Genomic DNA, 25000 nt, shown 5'->3' with positions numbered 1-25000 from the left:
GGGAGAGAGGAAGGTGAGGGTGAGGAGGGGTATGTGGGGGAGACATGGAGGAGAGGGTGAGGAGGGGTATGTGGGGGAGACAGGAGGAGAGGGTGAGGAGGGGATGTGGGGGAGACAGGGAGGAGGAGTTTGTGGGGGTGAGAGGAAGGAGAGGGTGAGGAGGGGTATGTGGGGGGAGACAGGAGGAGAGGGTGAGGAGGGTATGTGGGGGAGAGAGGAAGGAGAGGGGTGAGGAGGGGTATGGGGGAGACCGGAGGAGGAGTTTGGGGGGTGAGAGGAAGGAGAGGGTGAGGAGGGGTATGTGGGGAGACAGGGAGGAAGGGAGGAAGGGTGAGGAGGGGTATGTGGGGGCGAGAGGAAGGAGAGGGTGAGGTCAAGAGGAGAACTGGGTACAGTTGCTCATGTTTCCATGGATTGGAGAGGCTAGAGAAAGGTAAGGGAAAAGAGAGAGGGGTGAGGAATGATAGGGATGAAAGGGCGATGCAGACATTGCAGAGGGGTGAGAGGGTGAGAGGGGTGAGAGGGGTGAGAGGGGTGAGAGGGTGAAGAGAGAGGCAAAAGAGAGTTTCCTTTCTACATCCACGTCTAAACCACTTGTCTATGTTTGACCGACTCCTTCCCCTTTTCAGCATTTTGTTACAGACTTATTCAAAAATGTATTAAATAAAAATTTTCCTCATCAATTTACACACAACACCCCATAATAACAGAGCAAAAGCTGGATTTTAGACATTTTTGCAAATGTATTAAACATAAAAAACATACAGTTCTTATTACATAAGTATTCAGGCCCTTTGCTGTGAGACTTGAAATTGAGCTCCGGTGCATCCTGTTTCCATTGATCATCCTTGAGATGTTTCTACAACTTATTTTTAGTCCACTTGTGGTAAATTACATTGATTTGACATGATTTGGAAAGACACACGCCTGTCTATTTAAGGTCCCACAGTTGACAGTGAATGTCAGAGCAAAAACCAAGCCATGACGTCAAACAAATTGTCCGTAGAGCTCCGAGACAGGATTGTGTCGAGGCACAGATCTGGGGAAGGGTACCAAAAAGCCCATTACTCAGTAAAAGGCACATGACAGCCCAATTGGAGTTTGCCAAATGGCACCTAAAGGAAAAAAGATTCTCTGGTCTGATGAAACCAAGTTGGAAATCTTTACAACACCCTACTACACAACACTAATATACACCACTCTAATATACAATACTCTACTATACAGCAATCTACTACACAACACAACACTATACAATACTCTACTATACAACACTATACTATACAACAATCTACTATACAACACTCTACTGTACAGCACTATAGTATACAATGCTATGCTATACAACACTCTACAATACTCTACTATACAACACTCTACTATACAACACTCTACTATACAACACTCTACTATACAACACTCTACTATACAACACTCTACTATACAACACTATACAACACTCTACTAACAACACTCTACATACAACACTATACAACACTTACAACACCTCTAACTATACAACACTCTACTATACAACACTCTACTATACAATACTATACAACACTCTACTATACAATACTCTACTATACAACACTATACAACACTCTACTATACAACACTCTACTATACAACACTCTACTATACAATACTATACAACACTCTACTATACAACACTCTACTATACAACACTCTACAATACTCTACTATACAACACTCTACAACACTCTACTATACAACACTCTACTATACAACACTCTACTATACAGCACTATAGTATACAATGCTATGCTATACAACACTCTACTATACAACCCTATACAACACGATACAACACTCTACTATACAGCACTCTACTATACAACACTCTACTATACAACACTTTACCATACAACACTCTACTATACAACACTCTACTATACAACACTATACAACACTCTACTATACAACACTCTACTATACAACACTCTACTATACAACACTATACAACACTCTACTATACAACACTCTACCATACAACACTCTACTATACAACACTCTACTATAAAACACTCTACTATACAACACTCTACTATACAGCAATCTACTACACAACACAACACTATACAATACTCTACTATACAACACTATACTATACAACAATCTACCATACAACACTCTACTATACAACACTCTACTGTACAGCACTATAGTATACAATGCTATGCTATACAACACTCTACTACACAACACTCTACTATACAACACTCTACGATACAAACTCTATATACACACCACTATTATAACACATCTACTATACAAACACTATACATACAACACTATACAACACTCTACTATACAACAATATACTATACACACACTCTACTATACAAACACTCACTATACAAAACTCACTACTTACAAAATCTACTACACAACACAACACTATACAATACTATACTATACAACACTATACTATACAACAATCTACTATACAACACTCTACTATACAGCACTCTACTGTACAGCACTATAGTATACAATACTATACTCTACAATACTCTACTATACAACACTCTACTATACAACACTCTACTATACAACATCTACTATACAACACTCTACTATACAACACTCTACTATACCACACTATACAGCACTCTACTTTACAACACTCTACAACACTGTACAATACTATACAACAGTCTAATATACAACACTCTACTATACAACCCTATACAACACTCTACTATACAACACTCTACTATACAACACTCTACTATACAACACTCTACTATACAACAGTCTACTATACAACACTCTACTATACAACACTCTACTATACAACACTCTACTATACAACACTCTACTATACAACACTCTACTATACAACACTCTACTATACAACACTCTACCATACAACACTCTACTATACAACACTCTACAACACTCTACTATACAACACTATACTATACAACACTCTACTATACAACACTCTACTATACAACACTCTACTATACAACACTCTACCATACAACACTCTACTATACAACACTCTACAACACTCTACTACAAACATCTTACTATACAAACACTCTACATATACAACACTCTACTATACAACACTCTACTATACAACATCTACTATACAACACTCGACTATACAACACTCTTACATTACACACACTCTTACTATACAACAGTCTACTCTACAAAACACTCTACTATAAACCACTCTACTATACAACACTCTACTTAACAACACTCTACCATACAACACTCTACTATACAACACTCTACAACACTCTACTATACAACACTATACTATACAACACTCTACTATACAGCACTATACTATACAACACTCTAATATACAACACTCTACTATACAACACTCTACTATACAACACTCTACCATACAACACTCTACTATACAACACTCTACAACACTATACTATACAACACTATACTATACAACACTCTACTATACAACACTCTACTATACAACACTCTACTATACAACACTCTACCATACAACACTCTACTATACAACACTCTACAACACTCTACTATACAACACTCTACAACACTATACTATACAACACTCTACTATACAACACTATACTATACAACACTCTACTATACAACACTCTACTGTACAGCACTCTACTATACAACACTCTACAACACTCTACTATACAACACTCTACCATACAACACTCTACTATACAACACTCTACAACACTATACTATACAACACTCTACAACACTCTACTATACAACACTCTACTATACAACAGTCTACTATACAACACTCTACTATACAACACTCTACCATACAACACTCTACCATACAACACTCTACTATACAACACTCTACTATACAACACTCTACTATACAACACTCTACTATACAACACTCTACCATACAACACTCTACTATACAACACTCTACAACACTCTACTATACAACACTATACTATACAACACTCTACTATACAACACTCTACTATACAACACTATACTATACAACACTCTACTATACAACACTCTACTATACAACACTCTACAACACTCTACTATACAACACTATACTATACAACACTCTACTATACAACACTCTACTATACAACACTCTACCATACAAACTCTACTATACAACACTATACACACTATACTATACAACACCTACTATACACACTCTACTATCAACACTCTACTATACAACATTCTATACACACTCTACTATCAACCACCTCTACCATACAACACTCTACTATACCACACTCTACATACAACACTCTACTATACAACACTCTACTATACAACCACTCTACCAAACACTCACTATAACAAAAACACTCTACTATACAACACTATACTATACAACACTCTACTATACAACACTCTACTATACAACACTCTACCATACAACACTCTACTATACAACACTCTACTATACAACACTCTACTATTACACAACACTCTACTATACAAACACTCTACCATACAAACACTCTACTATACAACACTTACAACACTCTACCATACAACACATCTACTATACAACACTATACACACTCTACTATACAACACTCTACATACAACACTCTCTATACAACACTCTTATATACAACATCTATAAACATCTACATCTCTACTATACAACACTCTACAACACCACTACACACACTCTACTAACAACACATACAACACTCACTATACAACACTACCATACAACACTCTACATACAACTACTAACAACACTCACTATACAAACACTCTACAACACTCACTATACAACACTCCTACCATACAACAACTACAAACACCACAACAAACACTATATTACAACACATCTACTAACAACACTCTACCAATAACAACACATACAACACTCTACAACACCACAACAACACCACCAACAACACTCTACTATACAACACCTACATACAACACCTACACATACAACACCACTATACAACACACACAACACTCACATACAACACTCTGTACAACACATCTACTAACAACACTCTACTATACAACACTAACATACAACACAACAACAACACCTACTACACACAACTAACAAAACTCTACAACACTCACCATACAACACTCTACACATACAACACTCTATACACAAACTACACTACAACACTATACTATACAACACTCACAACACCAAAACAAACACTCTACATATACACTCAACTATTACAAAACTCACCAAACAACACACCTATACAACAACTATAACATACAACACTCTACTATACAAATACCTAATATACAACAAACTCTAACTATACAACACTCTACTATACAATAAAAAAAATACACAACTACTAACAAAAAAAATCTAAAAATAATATAATATAAAAAAACAAATAATAAACACTACTATAACAAACACTCTACTATACAACAACTATAATATAACAAAACTTACATACAACAACTCTAACATACAAAAAATCTACAAACTATACTATCTACAAACTACTATACAACATATATATACAAACAACTTACTATACAACACTCTACCATACAACACTCTACTATACACAACACTTATACACACATATACTATACAACACTCTACTATACAAATACTACTATAATAATACAACACTACTATACAACACATAACTATACAACACTCTACAAATACAAAACATATACTATACAAACACTCTACAAACACTCTACTATACAACACTATACATATACAACAAATACTATACAACACATTACTATACAAAACTCTACTAACAACACTACCATACAACACTCTACTATACAAAACTCTACTATACAACACTTACTATACAACACTTACTATACAAAACTCTACCATATAAACACTCTACTATACAACACTCTACTATACAACACTCTACTATACAACACTCTACTATACAACACTATACAACACTCTACTATACAACACTCTACTATACAACACTCTACTATACAATACTATACAACACTCTACTATACAACACTCTACTATACAACACTCTACAACACTCTACTATACAACACTCTACTATACAACACTCTACAAACACTCTACTAACAACACTCTACACTATACAACACTCTACTATACAAACACTCTACAACACTCTACATACAACACTACTATACACATACAAACACTCTACTATAAAACACTCTACACATACAACACTCTCTACAACACTCTACTTACACAACACTCTACTATAAACACTCACTATACACACTCTACTACAACACTCTACTATACAACACTTACAACACTTACTATAACAACACTCTACCATACAACACTCTACTATACAACACTCTACTATACAACACTCTACCATACAACACTATACAACACTCTACTATACAACACTCTACTACACAACACTCTACCATACAACACTCTACTATACAACACTCTACAACACTCTACTATACAACACTCTACCATACAACACTCTACTATACAACACTCTACTATACAACACTCTACCATACAACACTATACAACACTCTACTAACACCTCACATCTACCATACAACACTACTACACACTTACAACACTTCACAAACCAATAAACACTTACTATACACCCCTCACAAAACACCACAACACACCCCACCACACACCTAACCTACCACACTCACTATACAAACACTCTACTATACAACACTCTCACTATACACACTCTACTATACACAACACTCTACTATACAACACTATACCATACAACACTCTACTATACAACACTCTACAAACACTTCTACTATACAACACTCTACTAACAACACTCTACCAACACTATACTATACAACACTCTACTATACAACACTCTACTATACAACACTCTACAACACTCTACTATACAACACTCTACTATACAACACTCTACTATACAACACTCTACTATACAACACTCTACCATACAACACTCTACTATACAACACTCTACTATACAACACTCTACTATACAACACTCTACAACACTATACAACACTCTACTATACAACACTCTACTATACAACACTCTACATTACAACACTACTACACATACAACACTCTACTATACAACACTCTACAACACTCTACTATACAGCACTCTACTATACAACACTCTACTATACAACACTCTACTATACAACACTCTACTATACAACACTCTACTACACAACACTATACAGCACTCTACTACACAACACTCTACAACACTCTACAACACTCTACTATACAACACTCTACTATACAACACTCTACAACACTCTACTATACAACAGTCTACTATACAACACTATACAGCACTCTACTATACAGCACTCTACTATACAACACTCTACTATACAACACTCTACTATACAACACTCTACTATACAACACTCTACTATACAACACTCTACAACACTCTACTATACAACAGTCTACTATACAACACTATACAACACTCTACTATACAACACTCTACTATACAACACTCTACTATACAACACTCTACTATACAACACTCTACAACACTCTACTATACAACACTCTACTATACAACACTATACAACACTCTACTATACAACACTCTGCTATACAACACTCTACTATACAACACTCTACAACACTCTACTCTACAACACTCTACTATACAACACTCTACTATACAACACTCTACTATACAACACTCTACAACACTCTACTATACAACACTCTACAACACTCTACTATACAACACTCTACTATACAACACTCTACAACACTCTACTATACAACAGTCTACTATACAACACTCTACTATACAACACTCTACAACACTCTACTATACAACAGTCTACTATACAACACTATACAACACTCTACTATACAACACTCTGCTATACAACACTATACAACACTCTACTATACAACAGTCTACTATACAACACTATACAACACTCTACTATACAACAGTCTACTATACAACACTATACAACACTCTACTATACAAACACTCTAATACAACACTATATAACACTCTACTACTACAACACTCTACTATACAACACTCTACTATACAACACTCTACAACACTCTACTATACAACAGTCTACTATACAACACTATACAACACTCTACTATACAACACTCTGCTATACAACACTCTACTATACAACACTCTACAACACTCTACTCTACAACACTCTACTATACAACACTCTACTATACAACACTCTACAGCACTCTACTATACAGCACTCTACTATACAACAGTCTACTATACAACACTCTACTATACAACACTATACTCTACAACACTCTACTATACAACACTCTACTATACAACACTCTACTATACAATACTCTACTATACAACACTCTACTATACAACACTCTACTATACAACACTCTACAACACTCTACTATACAACAGTCTACTATACAACACTATACAGCACTCTACTATACAGCACTCTACTATACAACAGTCTACTATACAACACTCTACTATACAACACTATACTCTACAACACTCTACTATACAACACTCTACTATACAACACTCTACTATACAACCTACAACACACTCTACTTACAACACTCCGACTATACAACACTCTACCATACAACACTCTACTATACAACACTCTATAGAAACACACACTCTACTTACAACACTCTACTATACAACATCTACTATAAACATCTACATAACACTCTACTACAACATCTACAAACACCTCGTATACTACACACTATACTATACACACTATACACACTCTACTATACACACTCTACTATACACACTCTACTATACACACTCTACTATACACACTATACTATACACACTCTACATACAACACTACGATACAACACTCACTATACAAACTCACTATACAACACTCTACTATACAACACACTATACAACACGCTACAGACAACACTGCTACTATACAACACTCACTATACAACACCACTCTACCTATACAACACTCTACTATACAACAGCTACTATAAAACACTTACTATACAACACTCTACAACACTCTATATACACCACTCTACTAACACACTCTACAACACGTCTACTATACAACACTACCATACAACACCTACTATACAACACTCTACTATACAACACGCTACTATGACAACACGCGACGAACAACACTGCACGAGCAATCACTCTACTATACAGAACACTCTACTATACAACCACTACTATACAACACTCTACTATGACAACACGCTACTATACAACATGCGACTATACAACACACGCCTGACTATACAACAGTCTACTAGACATAACACGCGACAACACAGACGAGACAACAACGCACGAGACAACACGCTGACCATACAACACGTGACTGAACAACACTAGATAGACAACACTCTGACGACGACAACACACACTATACAACCACGTTACGAGACAACAACGTCTACTAACAACACTCGACTACGACAATCACTATACAACACGCGTATACGATACAACACGCGACTAGACAAACACTCCTACATATACACTACTATACAACACTCTACCTATACACAATCTACAGACAACACTATACAACACTCTACGATACAACACTTACGTTATACAACACTCACAATACCGACTATATCAACACTCTACAACACCACTATACAACACTCTACTATACAACACTCTACTGTACAGCACTATAGTATACAATGCTATGCTATACAACACTCTACTACACAACCCTAAAACACGATAAACTACTGCTAATACACACACTCTACTACTTACAACACTCTACTTATACAACACGAAAACCAGTACAAAACTCACTAGACAAACACCTGACGAAACGAACAACAATCATACTATACAACCTTACTTACAACACTCTATACACACAAACACATACAACATCTTACTACTAACAACACTCTACCATACAACACTTACTAAAAACACTCTACTATACAACCACTCTACTATACTACAAATCTACTACTACAACACCATAAACAATACTTAAAACTATACATACAAACACTCACTACAGCACTCTATTAAGCTAGATACATCTATGCTTCACACTCTACAAAATCTACATTAAAATTACTAGTACAAACTCTACTATACACTACTATCAACACTTACATACAAACCTTACTTCCACTATACAGCACTATTCAACTCGTACAAAAACGTCAATACATAAAGCTATTACACACTACTTACAAGTACACCATCTACAAACACACTAATACAACCACCACTATAACTCTACTATAACACATACACACTCTACTATACAACACTCTCTATAAAACACTACTATACAACAGCTCACTATACAACACTCTACTATACAACACTACTACAACTCGCCATTACAAAATCTCTCGATACAATCAAAACTCTACTATAAACTAGAACACACCTACTATAAAGAACTACAACACATCTATCTACATACATACAAACTACTATCCACAACACTCTACTATAACAACATCTACTAACCTATACAAACTCTACATACACTTAATACAAACGTCTACTATCATACACGATATACACACATCTCTACTATACACACCTACTATAACGTATTGCATCTTTTACAACACTCTACTATGGACAAACACTCTGACTTAAAAACACTCTGACCGATACAACACTGCGACTGATACAACACTCTCACGACGTACTATAAAACACTCTACTATAACAACCTACTAACAACCACGATACAACACCTAGACAACACTCTACTATCAAACCACGATACAACACTTACTACCGAACAACACGTATACGTAGACAAGCACGCATACTATACACACTATATTACATACACTAACAAACCACTACCAGACAATATACTATACATAACGACTCTACAACACTAACTATAACAACAAAACGTTACTAACAACACCTATATAACCCTATTACAACACTCTACTGTACACACTCTACTTAGATACATATGTAGCTATTACACCCTCTACAAGTACTCTTACTTATACAACACTCTACGTATACAACACTCTACTATACAACACTCGGACGAGACAAACTCTACGATACAACACTCTACTAACACTCACTATACAGCACCTACTTACAACATCTCTTACAACACTAGGTACAACACTTACTATACAACACGTCTAAATCAAATTACAACAACATCTACTATACAACCTTACTAAAACACATTACTTACAACACTCTACCTAACACTCTTACTTTCAACACCTACGAACACTCTACTATCAACACATCATTACGAGACCATAACAACGAGAGCTCATACAACCTATGACGATGACAACACTACATACAACCTTACATCCACTACAACACTACTAACAAAGACATAACTACAACGTCTACCGATGACACACTACATCACGACTGACCATAAACACTCACTATCACACAGACATACTCTATACACACAGCTACATAAACCAATCAGCTTTACTATACATACACGACTAGAACATTACAGATACACACCTACTATAAACTCTACAACTCTCACTGATACCAATACACTCACGTACAACACTTCACTATCAACACTTTACCATACAACACTTACTATCAAAACCTCTACAACACTCTACATATCAACCTCTATATGCAACACTCTATATACAACACTCTACTGATACAAACACTCCACCAATACAACACGTTACTATACAACACCTACACTCTCATACAAACACTCTACTATACAACACCTATATACAAAGAATCTACTACAAACCACTCTACTATACAACACTCTACTATACAACACTTACTCATACAACCTCATATAAACAGACAACACTCTACCATACAAAACTACTATCACACAAAACACTCCTACTATACAACACCTGACATACACTAAATAACACTCTATATAACAAACATCTACTATACAACACTACCTACCAACTACAAACACCTACTATACAACACTACTACAACACTATACTATCAAACATCTAATTAACAAAACGCTACTATACAACACTGCTACTCATTTACTATACAAAACATCACGATACAACTTCACCAGACAACTACTCATCTAATACAACATCTACAACCACTCTTACTATACAACACTCTACAAACACTCACAAAACTACTTATTTAACACCATACACACTCTACTATACAACACACTACCTACTATACAACACTCTACTTAAACACTGATACTAGTACAAGCAACTCTACATCTACACAATACTCTACAACACTCTACTATCAACACTCTACCATACAAACGACTCTACTATACAACACTCTAAACATAAAACAACAACTCATACAACACTCTCATACAACACTCTACTATACAACATCTACTATACAACACGTCTACCACCTCCTACTTACATACAACACTCAAACTTACCTCACACTATATACACTCTCTACACACTCTACACAAACACTCTACATACAACACACACAATCTACGATACACACTGTTAACTATACAACACTCTACTTACAACACTCTACTATACAACACCTATACATACACACTACTAACAAACTTACTATACAACATCTAAACCTACTACAACACTTATATACAATCACTTACGATACACACTTACTAAACTATCATACAACACTGCTTAACTATAACACTACAACAACACACTTACACACCTAATACAACACTCTACTATTAACAACACTCTACATAAACATCATAAAAACTCTTAACTCTACAACACTTACTTATAAAACACTACGTCAACACTCATACAAACACTCTACTATACAACACTCTATACTATACAAACACTCTACCATACAACACTCTACTATACAAACGACTTATACAAGCACTGCTACTATACACACTAAACTCACTATTAAACAACACTCTACTATACAACATCTACTACAACACTACATATACACAACTCTAACCAAAACACTCTACTATAAACATACACACTTACATACATCACTCATATACAACACTATACTATACAAAACTCATACATACAAAACTACAACACTCTTACTATAAACCACTCTACTATACAACACATCCATACAACATCTACTATACAACACTCTACATACAAACACTCTACTTACACTAAACACGTCTACTATACAAAACTACTTACATACAACACTCTACTATACAACACTCTACAAACACTTCAAAACCCTCTACATACAACACCTATACAACACTCTATAGACACACTCTACTAAGACAACACCTTACTATACAAAACTTACAACACTCTACTATACAACACTCTACTATACAACATAGCCATTACACACTCTACTATTACAACACGTACTACTTACAACATCATCACTACAAACACATACAAGTCTACTATACACACACGTATAAACAAACACCTACTAACAAACAGTCTACTATACAAACCAACTATCAGAACTTACAACACACTCTAAATACAACAGCCTACTACACACTCATACAAACACAACTCTGCAAACACTCTAATATACAACACTCTATCATAAAACACTATACTATACAATAAGCTACATATACAACATCTACATACAACACTCTACTAGTTACAACAGGCTTACTTATACAACGACTCTACTATCACAACCACTTACAACCATCTACATACAACACTCTACTATACAACAGCTACTACATACAAGTCTACTATACAACACTCCTACATTCAAACAACTCTACTATACAAAATCTACTCTACAACACTCTACACACTAATACACTACTACCATTACAACACTACTTACAACACTCTACTATACAACACCTACAACACTATATAGAAAATATACTATACAACACCTATACAAACAAATCTACTATAAACACATACTAGTACAACACTCTACTATACAACACTCTACCTATAACAGACATACTATACAACACTCTAAAACACATACTATACAACACTCTCACAATAATTACAACACTCTTATCACACTTTAATACAATAGAAACATTCTACTCAACACCTATACATACAACTACTATACAAAACACCTCATACACACCTACTAACACTCTTACCTATACAAACTTTACTACACACTAACAAACACTTATCGATACAACACTCTTTACTATACAAACACTATACATACTTGATACAAACTCTACTATACAACACGTACTTACACACTTTAAAACCACTCTAATACAAACACTCTCTTACAAACACCTCTACATATACAACACCTTACTTACAAAAACCCTATACAACACTATCATCTACTATACAAACTCTACAACTATACAACGACTCATACTATAAACACTTCTACTATACATACACTCTACTATACACACTCTACAACACTCTACATACAACACTATACTTATACAACAGCTCTACTATACAACACTCTACTATTACAACACTTACCATACAACATCTACTAGACAACACTAGTACCAGCAACTCTACCTATACAAACACTCTTACTATTACAACACTCTACTATACAACAATCTACTATACACACCACTATAATAACAACACTTTACCATACAACACTCTACGATACAACCACTCTCTACAACACGTCTACTATACAACACTCTTACTATACAAACACCTGTATACATTACAACACTCTACGTATACACAGCTCTACTAATACAACACTTACCAGTACAAACACTCTACTATACAACACTCTACTATACAATCACTCTACTATACAAACACTATACTATACAAACATCTCTACCATACAACACTCTACTATACAACACTCTACAACACTCTACCATACAACACTCTACCATTCCAAAGACACTCTAATATACAACAATAACAGCACTCTACATACAACACTCTACTATACAACACTCTACGTATACAACACTCTACTATACAACACTCTAAACTACTAACAACCACTCTTACTATACACACTACTATACAACATCTCTTACAACACTCTACATACAACACTCTACTATACAACACTTACAACACTCTACTATACAACACTCTACCATACAACACTACTACTATACAACGACTCTACCAACAACGTCTCTACAACCCACTTCCCCTACTATACAACACTCTACTATACAACACTCTACATACAACACTCTACTACAACACTCTCATTATACAACACTCTACATACAACTCTACTTATACAACACTCTACTTCATACAACCTTACCATACACCATCTCTACAAACCTCTACTATACAAACTCTACATACAAACATCTACTATATCTAAAAACACTCTACTATACACAGTCTACTATCAACACTCGTAGCTAGCAACACTCTACAACACCTCTAACCTATACAACACGCTACATACACTATACTAAACACTCTACTATACAGCACTCTCCTATACAGCACTCTACTATACATCACTGCACTACTATACAACACTCTTCATACAACACTACTATACAACTCTAGCAACACTCTACTAACAAGCACCTACTACCAACACTACTACTATTAACATCGACTCTACTATACAACACTCTACGTATACAACACTCTACCATACAACACTCTACCATAACAAGCACACTCCTACTACAACACTTCTACTATACAAGCTCTACTATACAACACTCTACTATACACACGTTACTACTATACACTCTACTATACACAACACTCTACAACACTCTACTATACAACACTCATACTATACACACACTGCTCATACGAACACTCTATCATACAACACTCATACATACACACTCTACTTAAACACCTACTATAACCCTAAACACTCTACTATACAACACTATCTATAGCCATCTACATACAACACTCTACTATACCAAACACTCTACCATACAAACACTCTACTATACAGACACTATACGCATCTACTATACAAACTCTCTAAAACCTACACTACTAAAACACTTTCTACTATACACACTAGGTAAACTCTACATAGAACCTAAACACTCTACTATACACCTCTACAGTTCCTATCTATCAAACATCTCTAATGCAAACTCTACTATCCATCTCATACAACACTCTACTATACAACACTCTTAGACACCACTGATCAACACTCTACTTATACAACACTCTGACTATACAACACCTCATACACTACTATCAAACCCCAACATTACTGCAACAACAACCACTCTACTATAAAAACTCTACTATACACCAACTATACAACACTCTACGATACAACACGCTACTATACAACACTTACAACACTCTACTATTACAACACTACTACTATACAACACTTCATACATAGTACAACCACTCTACTATACAACACTCTACTCATACAACACTATACTTATACAATCACTATACAGCACTCTACTATACAACACTCTACTATACAATAAACACTCTACTATACAAACCACTCTACTATACACACTACAACTCTACTAACAACACTCTCATAACTCTATATTACAACACTCTACTATAACATCACTATCAGCTACAGTAACATCTATGCGATACAACACTCTACGTATACAACCTATCACACATACAACACTCTACTATACAGCACTCTACATACAACACTCTATACACATTACCATAAAACACGTCTAGATATACAACACTATATACATACAACTCACTATACAACACTCTACTAACAACACTCTACTCATACAACACTTACTATACAACACTCAACACCACTCTACACTACAACATCTACCATACAACTACTCTACTTACAAGCACTCTACTATACAAACACTCTACGATACAACCACTACGTAAGCACTATCACCACGATACATATCTATATCAACTAACTATACAAAACTACTCCCGCTAGCTATACAACACTCTACGTACATGAAAAAAAAAAAAAAACACTATACAACAACTCGACTTATAAACACTCTACTACGACAACACTCACTATACAACACTTACGAACACATACAACACTCTACTATACACACTCTACTATACACACTCTACTATACACACTATACTATACTCACTATACTCACTCTACTATACACACTCTACTATACACACTCTACTATACACACTCTACTATAACGAAACTCTACTTACACAAACTCTACTACCTACACAACACTATACAATACTATACTATACAACACTATACTATACAACAATCTACTATACAACACTCTACTATACAGCACTCTACTGTACAGCACTATAGTATACAATGCTATGCTATACAACACTCTACAATACTCTACTATACAACACTCTACTATACAACACTCTACTATACAACATCTACTATACAACACTCTACTATACAACACTCTACATATAGACCAACAGACTCTACTTTACAAACTCTAAACACGTCGTACTATGACAAACAGTCTAATATAAAACATCTACTCAAATATACAACACTCATACTATACAAACACTCTATATGACACACGTACTACTAACAACACTCTACTATACAACAGTCTACTATACAACACTCTAATCAAACACTCTACCTATACAACACTCTGACTAGACAAACAGCTACTACAACCACTCTACTATACAACACTTACTATACAACACTCTACTATAAACTACCAACAAACACTCTACTATACAACACTCTACACCTATATACAACACTTACATACACACTCTACTTAAACACTCTACTAACGAAACTTCACACACTACCAACAAACTCTACAACACTCTCACTCTATACAACACTTACTATACCAAACACGTCCTACTATACAACACTTCACTATACACAGTCTTACTATACAACACTCGACTATAAACACTTCATACAACACTCTACTATACAACTCTACTATACAAACACAGTTATATACTAACACTATACACACACACCTCATACAACACTCTCTATACAACACTCTACAACACTCTACTATACACACCTACTATACAAAACACTTATATACAAACCTTACTATACAACCACATCTACTATACAACACTCTACTATACACACTCTACACAACACTCTACTATACAACACTCTACAACACTGTACTATATCAACACTATACTTATACAACACTCTACTATAAACACTCTACTATACAACACTCTACTACAACACTCTACCATCAACACTCTACTTATAAAACCTACAAACTATACATACAACATACTTACTAACACTCATACTATACAACACTCTACTATACAACACATACTATACAACACTCTACTATAACAACACTCTACTTACAGCACTCTACTAATACAACACTCTACAACACTCTACTATACAAACACTCTACCAACAACACTCTACTATACAACACTCTACTTACACACCTATACTATACAACACTACTACACACTCTACTATACAACACTCTACTATACAACAGCTACATAACAACCTTACTATACAACACTCTACCATACAACACTACATAAACACTCTACATACAACAACTCTTACTATACAACACTCTACTATATCAACACTTACTATACAACACTCTACCATACAAAACACTCTACATATACAACACTCTACAAACACTCTACTATCACAAAACACTTACTATACAACACTCTACTATACAACACTCTCACTATACACTACTCAACTATACAACACTCTACTGATTACAAACAACTCTACTATACATACACTCTACAAACACTCTCTACTATACAACACTATACTATACACAACACATCTCATACTATACAACACTCTACTATACAACACTACATACAACACTCTACATACACACTCTACTATAAAACACTATACAGCACTCTACTATACAAACACTCTACATAACAACACTCTACTATACAACACTCTACTATACAACACTCTACTATACAACACTCTACCATACAACACTCTACTATACAACACTCTACAACACTCTACTATACAACACTCTTACTATACATCTACAACATACTATACAACACTTCACTAACTATACAACACTCTACTATACAACACCTACTACATACTACACACTCTACTATACAACACTTACTATACAACACTCTACTTATACAAACACTCTACTATACAACACTCTACCATACAACACTCTATATACAAACACTCATACAACACTCATACATACAACACTCTTACTATACAACACTATACTATAACACTTACTATACAAAACCTCTACATACAACACTCTCTATACAACACTCTACTATACAACACTCTACTAACAACACTCTACTATACAACACTCTATACAACATCTACCATACAACACTCTACTATACAACACTATACACACCACTCTACTATACAACCCTTAACCATACAACACTCTACTATACAACACTTCTCACACCTACATACAACACTCTACATACAAACAACTCTACTATACAACACTCTACCATACAACACTCTACAACACTCTACTATACAACACTCTACTATACAACACTCTACTATACAACACTCTACCATACAACACTCTACTATACAACACTCTACAACACTCTACTATACAACACTCTACCATACAACACTCTACTATACAACACTGCTCACATTACACACCTCTACATAACAAACATACCACTTACAACACTCTACTATACAACTCTACAACACTTACTATAAACACTTACTTTAACTATACAACACTATACTATACAAACACTACTACCATATACAACACTCTACTCGTACAACACCTCTACTATACAAGCACCTTAACAACACTCTAACTATACAACACTCTACCATACAACACTCTACTATACAACACTCTACAAAACACTCATACTAACAACACTCTCTACAACACTCTACTATACAACACTCTACTATACAACACCGTCTACATATAACAAACTCACCATACAACACTCTACCATACAATCACTTAACATACAACACTTACTATACAACACTCTACTATACAACACTCTACTATACAAACACTCTACATACAAACACTCTACTATACAACACATCTACAACACTTACTATACAACACTATACTATACAAACACTCTACATACAAACACTCTTACGTATACAACCACTATACTATACAACACTCTACTTACAACACTCTACTATACAAACACTCTACAACACTCTACTAACTTACAACACTATACTATACAACACTCTTCCACTTACAACACCTACTATACAACACTCTACCATACAACACTCTACTAACAAACCTATACAGCATCTACTATACAACACATCAATCTACTATACAAACACTCTACTATACAACACTCTACTATACAACACTCTTACCATACAACACTCTACTATACAAACACTTCACATAACACTCTACTATACAAACACTCTACTATACAACACTTTACTATACAACATCTACTATAAACACTCTACTATACAACACTCTACCATACAACACTCTACCTATACAAACACTCTACTAACAAACTCTACTATACAACACTCTACTATACAACACTTACTATAACAACAACTCTACCATACAACACTCTACCTCTTACAACACTCTACAACCACTCTACTATACAAAACACTTACATACAACACTCTACTAGTCAACCTACATACAACACTATACTATACAACACTCTACTATACCAACACTACTATACTACAATTACTAACACTCTACTATTACAAACACTATACTATACAACACTACTACTATACAACACTCTACTATACAACACTCTACAACATACGATAACACATTACTATACAACACTTACTAGAACTACTACTAACACTCATACCTACAACACTCTACTATACAACACATTACTATACAACACTCTACTATACAACACTATACTTATACAACCACTACCATACAAACACTCTACTATACAACACTCTACTATACAACACTCTACTATACAACACTCTACTATACAACACTATACTATACAACACTCTACTATACAACACTCTACTATACAACACTCTACCATACAACACTCTACTATACAACACTCTACTATACAACACTCTACTATACAACACTCTACTATACAACACTCTACCATACAACACTCTACTATACAACACTCTACAACACTCTACCATACAACACTCTACTATACAACACTATACAGCACTCTACTATACAACACTCTACTATACAACACTCTACTATACAACACTCTACTATACAACACTCTACTATACAACACTCTACTATACAACACTATACAACACTCTACTATACAACACTCTACTATACAACACTCTACTATACAACACTATACAACACTCTACAACACTCTACTGTACAACACTCTACTATACAACACTCTACTATACAACATATATCAACACTTACAACACTTACTATACAACACTCTACTATACAACACTCTACTATACAACACTCTACTATACAACACTCTACTACACAACACTCTACTATACAACACTCTACTATACAACACTCTACTATACAACACTCTACTATACAACACTCTACTGTACAACATTCTAAAACACTCCCCTCTCTCTCTCCTCTCTCGCTCTCTCTCTCAGCAGACTGCACTGGCAGAGTGTCTAGTGTCTCTAGTCTAGACAGAGATAGAGGGAGGGAGGGAGACAAACAATGGGATTGAGAAAGAATGGAAAAAAGGGAGGCACTGGCAGTCTTCATGGTGACCCGTTTTGGGTTATTGTGTGGAAGAACAGCTGATGAATATGAGTGAGGTCAAGGTGAACTGAGAGGAACTTGTTAAAACCATGGGCCTGTTTCTAGGACAACAAAAGGTGGACAACACTTACTGAAACTTTTTAAGGGGTCATTCGTATATATGCCTATGGGCTGTGGTAAAAACTAGTGCACTGCATAGGGAATAGGGTGCTATTTGGGACGAATGGGGTGCCTCAACACTTCATCATGACATCACTGTACCCAGAAGGCAGACAGGATAGGGTGTTAAGAACCGGTCACACTTTTATTCATGTGATGAAGCTTCATCCCTTCTCTTTCTCTCTCTGTCTCTCTGTCTCTCTCTGTCTATCCGTCTATTTCTCTCTTTCTCTTTCTCTCTGTCTCTCTCTGTCTCTCTTTCCCCTCTCGTCTCCTTCTCTCTTTCTCTTCCTCTCTCTTGTCTCTGTCTCTCTGTCTCTCTGTCTATCTGTCTATTTCTCTCTTTCTCTTTCTCTCTGTCTCTCTCTGTCTCTCTTTCCCCTCTCTCTCTTTCTCTCTGTCTCTCTCTGTCTCTCTTGTCTCTGTCTCTCTGTCTCTCTGTCTATCGTCTTCTCTCTCTCCTCTCTCTCTCTTTCTCTCTTCTCTTCCTTCTCTCTTCCCTCTCGTCTCTTTCTCTCTCTCTCTTCTCTCTCTTTCTCTCTCTCTCTTCTCTCTCTCCCCTGTGACTGACCACAAAATAACTGAGATGTCAGTCCTGTCAACAGAGCTGCTCTCCAAATGGGGCTCAGGGAGGTGTGTGTGTGTTCCTGTGTGTATGTGTGTTCCTGTGTGCATCCATCACCCTAAAGGTTCTCTTACCCAGTAGTTGGTAGAGTAGGTTGAGGATGTTCTTCCATGCCGCCCCAGCCTTTTCCCCAGCATGCTCTCCAAAGTGGGCGGCGCTGTTGTACAGGTTGAGCCGGTCGATGCACATCACCAGCAGGGTCAGCATGCCCTGAAACACATGCACAACACACCGGGGTGGTCATACAAGGGCTGCATCCCCAAAATAACCCTATTCACTATGTCGTGCACTATATTTGACCAGAGCTTTATGGACCCTGATCAGAAGTAGTGCACTATATTTGACCAGAGATTTATGGACCCTGGTCAGAAGTAGTGTACTATATTTGACCAGAGCTTTATGGACCCTGATCAGAAGTAGTGCACTATATTTGACCAGAGATTTATGGACCCTGGTCAGAAGTAGTGTACTATATTTGACCAGAGCTTTATGGACCCTGATCAGAAGTAGTGCACTATATTTGACCAGAGCTTTATGGACCCTGGTCAGAAGTAGTGTACTATATTTGACCAGAGATTTATGGACCCTGGTCAGAAGTAGTGTACTATATTTGACCAGAGCTTTATGGACCCTGATCAGAAGTAGTGCACTATATTTGACCAGAGCTTTATGGACCCTGATCAGAAGTAGTGCACTATATAGTTATTAGGGTGCTATAATGAGACGTTGTATGAGTCCATCACAGTGGTGCATGTTCCTAGAACTTCCTACATGAAAAGAGATGCATTTGCATATGCAATAGTCTCTTTCAGGTTGGAGAATATAAAATGAGGCTTCTGCTTGCTTGCTAATTGCCTCTGTATTTTGAAACCCTAACATACACAACTCTGGGTTTAAGCAGTATACACAGTACAACAAAACAGAGACATCCTGTACACTGCCAAGCCTCCAGAAATGAATCAACCCTGGCTCTGCCGACCCCTGGATGTGGACAATTACATCTGATAACCAATAAATACAGCATTCAATTACATCTGATAACCAATAAATACAGCATTCAATTACATCTGATAACCAATAAATACAGCATTCAATTACGTCTGATAACCAATAAATACAGCATTCAATTACATCTGATAACCAATAAATACAGCATTCCACTATGTCTGATAACCAATAAATACAGCATTCAATTACATCTGATAACCAATAAATACAGCATTCAATTACATCTGATAACCAATAAATACAGTATTCCACTACGTCTGATAACCAATAAATACAGCATTCAATTACATCTGATAACTAATAAATACAGCATTCAATTACATCTGATAACCAATAAATACAGCATTCAATTACATCTGATAACCAATAAATACAGCATTCAATTACATCTGATAACCAATAAATACAGTATTCCACTACGTCTGATAACCAATAAATACAGCATTCAATTACATCTGATAACTAATAAATACAGCATTCAATTACATCTGATAACCAATAAATACAGTATTCCACTACATCTGATAGCCAATAAATACAGCATTCAATTCCATCTGATAACCAATACATACAGCATTCAATTACATCTGATAACCAATAAATACAGCATTCAATTACATCTGATAACCAATAAATACAGCATTCAATCACATCTGATAACCAATACATACAGCATTCAATTACATCTGATAACCAATAAATACAGCATTCAATTACATCTGATAACTAATAAATACAGCATTCAATTACATCTGATAACCAATAAATACAGCATTCCACTACGTCTGATAACCAATAAATACAGAATTCAATTACATCTGATAACCAATAAATACAGCATTCCACTACGTCTGATAACCAATAAATACAGCATTCAATTACATCTGATAACCAATAAATACAGCATTCCACTACGTCTGATAACCAATAAATACAGCATTCAATTACATCTGATAACCAATAAATACAGCATTCAATTACATCTGATAACCAATAAATACAGCATTCCACTACATCTGATAACCAATAAATACAGCATTCAATTACATCTGATAACCAATAAATACAGCATTCCACTACGTCTGATAACCAATAAATACAGCATTCAATTACATCTGATAACCAATAAATACAGCATTCCACTACATCTGATAACCAATAAATACAGCATTCCACTACGTCTGATAACCAATAAATACAGCATTCCATTTAACTACAGAGTAGAAGGTGCACGTTGATAGAGAATCTAAAATGTGTCCCCTGTCATTTATTGTCACTAGTATCAGTGTCACCTCTGGTATTAGCCGATGTAAAGTATGATATCACACCCAATCAAGCAAGGTGTAAGAGTAGCTGCCTGGGCTGTGAGTTCTCCCTCCCCCAGGATAGGTCAGGACACACGAGGAACTCATTTAGACGTGATAATGAGAGAAGGATGGTGACAGTTAGTGACAGTTAGCTTTTCTGAGAAAGTGGGGATCAACTCCTGGCTCCCCCATGGCTCTCAGTACTCCTTCCCTACCCCCTCTTTCTCTCCCCCCTCTTTCTCTTTCCCTCACTATTCCAATCGTTCTCCCTTTCTCATTGTCACCGTTCTCTCTCTCTCTCTCCCTCATCCCC

At 35.7% G+C, this 25000-nt stretch overlaps 1 protein-coding gene across 1 annotated transcript in view; it reads right to left on the bottom strand.

The window, feature by feature from the left end:
• The window catches only part of LOC120024265 (ryanodine receptor 3-like), a 257642-nt gene that overhangs the window by 191063 nt on the left and 41579 nt on the right, over positions 1 to 25000 (bottom strand). Inside the window, exons 12-13 of the mRNA XM_038968460.1 lie at positions 23309 to 23373; positions 22447 to 22582 (exon numbers count right to left, since the gene is read on the bottom strand). Coding sequence (XP_038824388.1) covers positions 22447 to 22582; positions 23309 to 23373 — 201 coding nt within the window. The remainder of the gene's footprint in view (positions 1 to 22446; positions 22583 to 23308; positions 23374 to 25000) is intronic.

The sequence above is a fragment of the Salvelinus namaycush genome, chromosome 29, assembly GCF_016432855.1.
Source record: "Salvelinus namaycush isolate Seneca chromosome 29, SaNama_1.0, whole genome shotgun sequence".
Classification (NCBI taxonomy): Eukaryota; Metazoa; Chordata; class Actinopteri; order Salmoniformes; family Salmonidae; genus Salvelinus; species Salvelinus namaycush.
This window is presented reverse-complemented; position numbering and strand designations above follow the sequence as displayed.